This window comes from Dinoponera quadriceps, unplaced genomic scaffold, assembly GCF_001313825.1.
Source record: "Dinoponera quadriceps isolate SergipeBrazil2010 unplaced genomic scaffold, ASM131382v1 scaffold3289, whole genome shotgun sequence".
In the NCBI taxonomy this organism is placed as follows: Eukaryota; Metazoa; Arthropoda; class Insecta; order Hymenoptera; family Formicidae; genus Dinoponera; species Dinoponera quadriceps.
In genome coordinates, this window is record NW_014558238.1 from 700,984 (window position 1) to 710,695 (window position 9,712).

Below are 9,712 nucleotides of genomic sequence, written 5' to 3' on the forward strand. Positions count from 1 at the left end.
CGTTCCGTTTGATCTCTGTCCCCGCGCGTGTTCTCCCACCAGCGTGCGCGCTTGTTTTCTCTCCCAACTCTCCTGTTCGCGCGATCCGCGCGCGATGAATCCGATCGGCGGTTCCGCGCGCGCGACCGCAAAAAGTGCAGTCGCCGACGAATTTGACGAACGGCGCGAGGACGAACTCGCCGCGCCGTGTCCGAGCCGTTTTTTCCCCCAAGTAAAACAGAAGGTGACGATGACGTTAATGTGATGAGCAGATCATCGGAAAACAAGTTTCTTCACAATCATTTTCTCGCCACCTCGATGTTAGTTTGAGTGACGTCATCGTCACTTTCCGTTCCACCTCGATTATCAGGGAGTTATTGCTAGGGGAGAGAGGGGGGTGAGACCTTAAGACTTGTCGGTTCTCCTTCATTTTCGGAATGACGCGAAAGTCAATTTTCTTTCCGAAGGGAGGCTAAAGTCTTATCACGAATCCAGCCTCTGGCAGAGAGATTGCGTACATCTCCCTCGGATAAATGTCACAGCGCATCCGACGTACGTAACTCGCTTAGTGTAATTCTCCCGGTATCGATTTTCCCATCCCATATCGGATGCGTTCCGAAGCCGAAGAGATAAAAATGCGATGATCTTCCTTCCTTCCGCCTGACTGCATCCTGCATCGGCCATTTCGTCCGATATCTCATCCAATATCTAAATAAAATCGGAACGGAGCCTCCAGCGGAGCCGTTTCTAAAATAGAAACAAAGTGAAACGGAGAGAGAGAGAGAGAGAGAGAGAGCTGTGTGACCACTTCGTCCTTCGCGCGAAACTTTGCTCCGTCATTTACACGGAGGAAATTATTTCTCACTTATCGAGATCCGCTCTCCGACCTTTTAAATACACGACGACGCTCGCGGCGCCCTCCTCCATTTCCTCGTAATTTCCGCGCCGGCGTCTGAGCGCGATGCCTCTGCGTTCTACGCGGGTCGTCGAATAGGATGAACAAAAGAAGAAACTGCTGACCGCCCGCGTCGTAAATGGACGACACACGCGGCTACACGAACACAGAACTCCGGCGAGTCCGTAAATGAAAGGCCGCCGGTGCGGCCACACTGTAACCGTAATGATAATGAAGAATCGCGCGGTAATCCGATGAGGTTGAATTAGCAGAATTATTGCAATCATGGCGGGAGCTTTCGTTGAACAAATGGAGGTTGGCTAATCACGCCGGAATTTGATTGCATGCGCGTTACAAGCCATCATGTGTGTGTGTGTGTGTGTGTTTATTCTTAAATTCTTAAATTGATGGCACAAGAGAGAGAGAGAGAGAGAGGCACGCGTGTAATATTTATTTCATACAAACAATAACGGGGAACGCGAGACACCGTTTCCTGCCTTCGACTCTTCATGTCTCCCCTGAGCCGCAATTTATTGTGTTTTGCGAAACCGAAGCGCGCCGCGCTTTGTTTGAATTATGCTTTCGTCGAGCGACCGAAGTAAATCATCTCAGCACAAGCGAGGCTCGGAAATACAAATGACACATACTTTCTCCGTCTCTCTCCCCTTCTGTTCATCTCTTTCACAGAGATAGTGTGTCTCATCACGCTCGCGGCCCCATGGCTTACTCGGGAAATTTTTATCACACAGACCGCATTGCACTCGATTTTACGTAATTATGTAAAACATTTTATGTAATTATGTAAAACTTGGCTTATCTATATAGTTTGTTTATATTGTGGATATAAGGAGCAAATTTACCTGTCACGCATACGTAACGTTGATAACGAGAATGTGAAGTAAAATTGAACGAAGATTTGAGGCGAAGGTGAGGCTGAAGTGAAAGATCGACAGCATCACGCATGTGCGACGTTTTCATGCTGTAAACGTGAAACAAACGTGAATTAACGTCTCTCTCTCTCTCTCTCTCTCTCTCTCTCACTTTCTCTATGAGACACCGGCGAACGGCGATGGTATATCAGACCTCTGATTCACGAGCGTGGGATATCGCCAGATATACACTTAGAGATAACGTTTATCAGATGAGGGCGTATCGTCGTGAGCACGCACGAAGCCGCGCAGACACTTACCTGGCAGTCACCTGCGTATGTCCCACGCCTGTCACGATTCCCGTTTGAGCAGCGATTTCGGCCCCAAATGACGGGTCTCGTCCGCATCTCCGTTATTGTCCTGTGCGCGCTCGTCGGATGTTTTGATTGTTTGGACGATGCTCGTGAGTGTTTGTCATCTCATCGTGGCTCAAAGTCATACCTGTAATAAGACGTTAGACGGGGGAGAACGGTCGGGAGAACGACTGAGATCTGTATCAACAGTCGCCACTTGAAATTTGTCTCGAATAAAGTACTCGGGCTTGAAGTTTCGAGTCGGACGTAAGTTTGCCGGTAGAATCGTCCTTGCAAATCTAACGTCACGTGCGTCACACGCGAGAAATTCAGATCCGAGTGTCTCAGGTGAGATTAGTTTCAAGTAACAATGTTGATGCGCCGGTCCCGATGTTTCTCTTCCCCGGGGAAGAATTGGAGAAGGGTTCTCTTCTTTCATGCCCGATCTCACCGACGTCGATTAAGCCTTAACCCGAGTTTGTCTCTGAGAAGCCCGGGAGAATTTGGAAAAATCGAGATTGAATCAAACGTTAGTTGACGAGGGTAATTGGAAGGGCTTTTCGCGATAATACGATTGCACCGTGTCACTTGATTCGTGGCTTCACCTCACGCCGATTAATCGAGTCTTAATTCTTCTACTTAGGATTGTTCCTCGTTTCAGCGGACGGCGGCGTTAAACAAACAATCAAAGCAAGCAAAGGCCTGTACGGCGAGGGCTGCGAAAGGGACAATGATTGCATCACGAACGCGTTTTGCCGCGTGCAACAAACCTGCCAGTGCGAACCGTATCACACGCCGAGCCTCGACCGATTAATGTGCATCCCCAGTGAGTCCGCCAGAAAAGAGGCTCGAGTCGATCCCTCTAAGCAAATCGAATTCGCACACTGAAAGAGAAAAGCGCTATGTTCAAATAATATTTATCCTAATAATACAAACTGATTGACGTTTGACCAATATTGGGCAACGGTTAGCCAGCCAATTTGTGCTGTTCGGGCACACTTAATCCAAGTAAAATAATTACATCAATTAATAATTATTCCGATACACTCCTCGGTAAATATTTATTTATTTTAGATGTAGCACTTTTTTCTTTCAGCATACAGAAGGAGAAAATCGAAGGAGTTTGTCGTTCGGTCGCGCGATTAATTAAATCCGTTGAAATTTATTTACAGATTAATTCTCATTTTTGCGTGAGATCGTTTGAAAATCACAATCGAACAAAGTTTACGAGAGTAATTGGTTAATAATAATGTTATATTTACGATACACGAATCGACGCCGGTCGATACTCGTCTATATTCCACTCACCGATTCTTGCTCTTATCTTCCCTTCCGAATGATAAGATGTTGTTTTTTCACTGTCCCCTTCGTAGCCGTCGGACGATTCTGCGCCAACGACACCACGTGTGCATCGATGATGAATGCGGAGTGCAGGCAGGGCTCATGCATCTGCAAGGACGATTTCATCCAAGACATCCGTAATGCCTCGAGATGCATCAGCAGTGAGTGATCATGCGATTTCCCACCGCTTTATTACATACGAGATTATAGTTTTAAAGTTTCGAAAAAAAAAAATAGTTTTTTCCCATTTTTCCGCGGATTTCTTCGGTTTTTGTCTCAAGGGTAGAAGAGCTCGTTTAGAAAATTCACATATGTTCACATATGTTCGGTTAAAACTTGCCACACTTACATTTTTCCTTAAAGAAAGTGAAAAATCGAAAACACTGCGGAAAAGGGGGAAAACGGTATGCACAGACTCACCTCGCATAATTTATGGTATAATATTTATCTACGTATATTGAAATATTAGTAAAAAAAAAGTCCACTACTTTCGATTTTCTTGAACGCTAAAAATTGGTCCTTTTTCGCGATAAAAATAAGAGACGTTTTATACTTGCGATACCGATGAATTATTAACGAAATATTCCAGGGCCCGTTCAAATCGGCGACGAATGCCAGTCAGAAGGTGTGTGCATGGAGAAATTCAACTATGCGAACTGCATCAACGGGAAATGTCAGTGTTTCACGGGCCACCATTATGTAAATGAGACGAAAAGCTGCGTTAAAAGCAGAGGTAACACAATCAGTGATAGCAGATTAGCAGGGTTGGGTGGTAACTTGACAATTCATTTCATCATCAAAAGTTAAGTTAAAAGTTGAAGAATTAATAACTTTTCACTTAGCTAAGTTAAAGTTTAAATGAGTCAATTTTTAACTTAAATTTAGTTACATCTTACGCATTAACTTTAACGTATTTACTTTAACGTATATATTTTAACGTATTTATATTTTTTAGTTAAGTTAAAATATTTCATATATCTTCTTCTTCTTCTTCTTTTCTATTTCGTACATAGCTTTGCATAATTAACTTTTAACTTTATTTTTAACTTCAATAAAGCTAATTTCATTTTAACTTAACTTAATCGAGTTAATATTTCACTTATATAACTTTTAATGTAAACTTAATTAAATCATAGAGAACGATTTTCAACTGAACTTAATTAAAAAAAAAAAATTAACTTACCCAACCCTGCAGATTAGACGCTAGAAGCGAAACAATGAGAAGAGAAGAAGGGGGTTACACCGAGCATAGGAGAAGTTGTAACGCAACGAACGACGCTGATTCGAACGTACGTGCGTTATTATTTCAGGTTTGTACTTTTCCTGCTTGAAAAACTACGAATGCTACTTGGACAGCCAGTCTTTGGACATCTTGGAGTGTAAGCGAGAGCAATGCGTCTGTAAGGAAGGAGAGCAATGTTCTTCTAAAGGTTAATCGCGCTTAATTGCATCGTTACCAGCTAATTCGGTGAAGTCTTCCAAGTCGCTTGAGCTTTTTGTTTCTTTCCGTAGGTTCGCTGATCACGCTGACCACCGGGACACTCACAATGGCCTTATTTGTGTTCCTGCAGCGAGGAGTCGTTTAATAGGGATAAACAATAGAAGAAAATTGCATCGAAATAATTTCAAAATGGCTGCGTTATATATATTTTTTTATGGCGCCATCGTTCGAAATGCAAAATAAAAAGTACGTGTGTGGGTGGGTGTATGTATTGCATTTAAATTACGCTTACGAATTGTAGCGGAGCGAATAATTTTGTATATTTTTTCATATCATATTTGCGTTTTTAATAAATGAGATCACTCTTACTATTTATATATGATGTCAAGGTGTATTTTAACTTATGTTTAATTTTCTTCTGTAATTCAAGCATACATATGCACGCATACACATGTCGATAAAGAAATAACGAACAGTGCTGTGAATAAACGTTCATAACAAAATCTCACGAGAAAAAGGGAAGTTTCATCATGTCCCATACGGCAAAAAATGTTCAAAATACATCATTTCGGGGAATATCCTAAAGATACCATGATATCATTTACATTTCTGCTATGTAAGGTTATTGATAGATATCACAATTATATCACTTTAAAACATCTTCTTCTGATTTTCATCAACTCGTCCTTCAAGAAGTTAAAAGCAATGAAATTGTGCGCAACAAAGTTTAAGAAATATACTTAAAGAGCTCATTACTTTATATATAAGATACGTATAACTTAAAAAAATACGATAACTTTATATATAATACTTAATATACAAGAGATTATATTACAAATAATATTTAAGAATACTTACAGGTTCGATTATTTAATTCCATTGAGTTAATCGCCGATTAGATTTAAGACATGATGATTGAAACGGCCAAACTGCCGTTGAGTCCAACTACAACTCTGATTGGTCGGTAGAAACGGTAGAAACGGTGGCGACTCATAACGGGAAATTGAAGAATTGAAGGGTGTTTGAAGTGCTGAAACGTGTAGATAAGCGCCATCTCTAAATTCCCAATATCTACGTTTCACAGCCATTGGCCAATCAACCGTTCACTCTCACGAAAAGTCGATTGGTTACCGCTTCTTGCCGCATCTTGTGCACAGGAGCCATAACAATTCGGCTGATTCGTCGTTGAGTCGTATTTCCTGAAATTACAGTTCCACCATTAGCGTTGTTTTCTCATTCCATCCTCCTCTAACGAACGGATTACGTCAGGCGTCGAACCGTTGGGTGTAGTTCGGTACAGTCAGGAATAGTGATGTCAAAGGGTGTTGTCTGTGTGTCGTGGTCGACGTAAAAAGAAATAAATTTAAAGAAAAAAACATGTGGTCCAAGAACTATGCGATATCGTTGGCCCTGTGCATCTTCGTGTTACATCAAATAAACGGTATTGTCGATTTCGTGCGTGTAAACTCGCCGTTCAACGCGATGAAATAATAGATCATTCGCGCGGGGCGGCATAGTTTAGCCTTGTTTAACGCTGCGTTATGTTATGCGAATGATTTTCCTCCATAAAATAGACCCAAATCATTCTTGGAATGAACACACGAGGTTAACTAAATCCCAACTTCTTGCTGCTTTGTTGATTTCATGCGTGTAATCACAGTTTCTCACCGTAATAATTACACGTCATATCCCTGTTTCTCTTTCTTGTTTTCGCTTTATTGTAACTTAAATAAGTTTATTAATTGTCGACAGCCGAGCACTTCAACAACACAATCACATGGTGTACAGTCTCTGAGAGTGAGCAGAATAAATGCGAGGCATTCTCCAGGGCGGTCGAACGTGAAAAGTCCTTCTTCGATTACAACTATATGGTTATATACTGTAAGCGAGCTTTCGACAAGGATGAGTGTATGACTATGTTGGACCATGAAGTGGTACAGATAACAACACTGGATGCCGGAGAGGTCTTCACGGCTGGACGATACCACAGTATCATACCCATAATGCAAGAGATGTACCAAGGTGGTATAAATTACCAGTATGCCGTTGCAGTGATCAAAGATAACACTCTGCTTGATGTGCAGAGTTTACATGACTTGAGAGGCAAGAAGGCCTGTTTTGCCGGTGTTGGGACTCTGGCGGGTTGGGTCATTCCTGTTAATACTGTAAGTATATGTTTTATCCAGCCACAGTCAGAGAGAGACATACAATGTAATGTATATGTAATATATATATAACATATATGTAATAAAATACATTCTTTGTTCAGCTTATGAAACACGGAGGACTGGAACTTATCGACTGTAACAACCACGTGCAGTCCACGATCAAGTACTTCGGGCCTAGCTGTGCGGTGAATTCGTTAATCGACCGATACAATCCACTTGGTAGGGATTCAAGAAAAAACAATACAAAAGTGTATGGGCGTGTGTGATTTTATAGTTGTTGCAATAGTGGAAATTCCGTCGCAGGTGACAATTCTGACCAGTTGTGTCAGCTGTGCATCGGAGAGGTGCCCAGCAGCAAGTGCACCAGCCAAGATCCTTATGCAGGATACGAGGGGGCTTTACGTTGCTTGGTCGAAGCTGGTGAAATTGCCTTCTTGGTGCATACCTCCGTGGAGGAAATGACTTCAACCACATTCGACTTCGGTGCGTAGACGATTCAAGTTTTAAGAGAGAATACAGACATTTCTCGCTTGAGGAAGAGAGAAGGAGATACATTGATGAATACATTGTTTCGTAGTAATAACATCGAATAATAATAAATATGCGTTACTTGATATTTGTTACTAGTTCAAAAGAAGAAGGATGACTTTAAATTGCTGTGCAAGGACGGCACCCGCCGGTCCGTGGACGAATACAGGATCTGTAATTGGGGCCGCATGCCGTCCCGCGCGGTGGTCATGTCTTCGGCGATCAAGTTCGAGATCCGCCGATTGTATCAGAAATTCCTGGAGAAGGCGGTTCGGGTATTGCACAGAAATAAAAATGAGACTGGCTATCCGTCGAACGATCACTTCGACAGCAACCAAAACGACTACGAGAATCGCTCGGGTTACAAGTACGGCGACAACGGCTTCAACACTGTTAGAAACGGGGGTTTCGACTATCCGTACGACTACAGCACGGAAAGCCCGTCTTACAACCACAACCGAGAATACACGTCGAACGAGCCTACGAATGTTCAGCCCATAGAAATGTTCGATTTGTTCGAGTCGGCGCCGAGATACGGGATTCATCATAACTTGATCTTCTCCGTAAGATCCGCGTCCGCCCGATATGCTTACGCATGATCCTCGCAGTCTGATACGCCGTTTTCTTGCTTTCAGGACGCCACTATTAACTTCGTGCATCTGCCCGAGAAAGATCAAAAGTACGAAAGCTACTTGGGACGGTCCCTGGATGACATACTGGGAGTACGTCGTTGCCCTGTAAATCGGATGACGTTGTGCGTCACGTCCGATCCTGAAATGGACAAATGCATAAAAATGAAGGTACGTAATTCAGGGAATCTGCGTGCTTCTGACGAAGAAGACTTCTGCCAAGTCGCTTGACGCGTGTGTGTGTGTGTGTCTGTATTAATTGCTGTTGCAGATAGCCTTGAAAGCTCAGCTGCTGGAACCGGAATTATTTTGTTATCGAGGCTTCAGTCAGATAAACTGCATGCAGTCTATCCACAGCGGGTACGTGTGCAAGATCTTTCTGTACAAACGGTATTCACAGCTCGACCTTGCGTTCGAAATCCTCCCAAATTCGCCTTAGGGCGCTGTATACACAGTTTCGTTAGCCTCACGTCTTAAAACGAACTTTGAAACTTTTTGAAATATCTTGAAGGGAATTAAAATGAAATTAAAACAAATTAAAATCCTCTTTACATATAAGATGGAACTGTGAATACCGCTCGACGTTACTTTTAACATCCCGATGTGGGGATTGGCGAATCATAATCGTAGTGACGCGTGACTCACCTTGTTTTCTTTACGATAGAATTGCGGACGTTGCCGTGTTGGACGCCAGCGACGTCTACACTGCCGGACAGCGCTTCGAACTGATCCCGATTATATCGGAAGTTTACAACCTTGGCTCGCCGGATTATTACGTCGTCGCCGTAGCCAAGGAGGAGGACGACAATACGGATCTGACTTATCTCAAGAACAAAAACACCTGCCATACTGGTATCAACACCGCCGCTGGCTGGGTGTATCCGCTGGCCTATCTCATCTCCAATCAGTGGATCAGGGGATACGGTTGCGATTCTGTGCGCGCCGCCGCCGAATATTTCTCCAAGTCGTGCGTGCCGGGTGCGCTCAGCACCGAGTATAATATAGGTAAATAAAACTGAAACAAATCCGTTTTATCACTGAGAAAAGGATGAAGAAAGGAAAAGTCCATATCTCGCGTCTATGCGGAGGACGCATCAGTTTTTTTTTTTTAATAAATTTTTTTAAATAGTACATATAAAACGAAAAAAATTGTCTAACAATGCAGGAGATTATTAGTAGATTATTTATCTTACTAAGAAATACACAGTAGTCCTCTTTTGTAACTTTTTTTGTCGTCAAATATTTCTGCACTTTTCCCTGGAACTTTTAAATAGCACATATAAAACAGAGAAATTCTGTAATAACGCAGTCATAAACTGTCGGTAGAATTGATCTTAGTAAGAAGCTCAGTAAAATTGTTTTGCTTTTAAAAACTTGTCCGTATTTACCCCGAAATTCGAATACAAAGCGGAAAGATAAACCGATGCGCCGAACGTCAGCGTGGTTTTCGAGAGGTTACGAAATTCCAGCTTGAAAAAGCAACTTACTACAAAATCCCCCCCCCCCCCC

The 9,712-nt window shown here is 42.6% G+C and overlaps 1 protein-coding gene across 2 annotated transcripts in view; it reads left to right on the forward strand.

Annotated features, from left to right (window-relative positions):
• The first annotated feature begins 2,865 nt into the window (after positions 1 to 2,865).
• LOC106749757 (melanotransferrin) overlaps positions 2,866 to 9,712 on the forward strand; it is an 8,428-nt gene continuing 1,581 nt past the window's right edge. Inside the window, exons 1-11 of one of the 2 annotated variants that reach the window (XM_014629501.1) lie at positions 2,866 to 2,922; positions 3,470 to 3,598; positions 4,027 to 4,170; positions 4,748 to 4,837; positions 6,631 to 7,043; positions 7,148 to 7,265; positions 7,350 to 7,529; positions 7,674 to 8,137; positions 8,210 to 8,374; positions 8,475 to 8,563; positions 8,868 to 9,208. In XM_014629501.1, the coding sequence (XP_014484987.1) occupies positions 2,910 to 2,922; positions 3,470 to 3,598; positions 4,027 to 4,170; positions 4,748 to 4,837; positions 6,631 to 7,043; positions 7,148 to 7,265; positions 7,350 to 7,529; positions 7,674 to 8,137; positions 8,210 to 8,374; positions 8,475 to 8,563; positions 8,868 to 9,208 (2,146 nt within the window). In that variant the 5' untranslated portion in view covers positions 2,866 to 2,909. Of the gene's footprint in view, positions 2,923 to 3,469; positions 3,599 to 4,026; positions 4,171 to 4,747; positions 4,838 to 6,255; positions 6,320 to 6,630; positions 7,044 to 7,147; positions 7,266 to 7,349; positions 7,530 to 7,673; positions 8,138 to 8,209; positions 8,375 to 8,474; positions 8,564 to 8,867; positions 9,209 to 9,712 lie in introns of those variants that run through there. The other variant, XM_014629500.1, reaches the window with a different exon arrangement.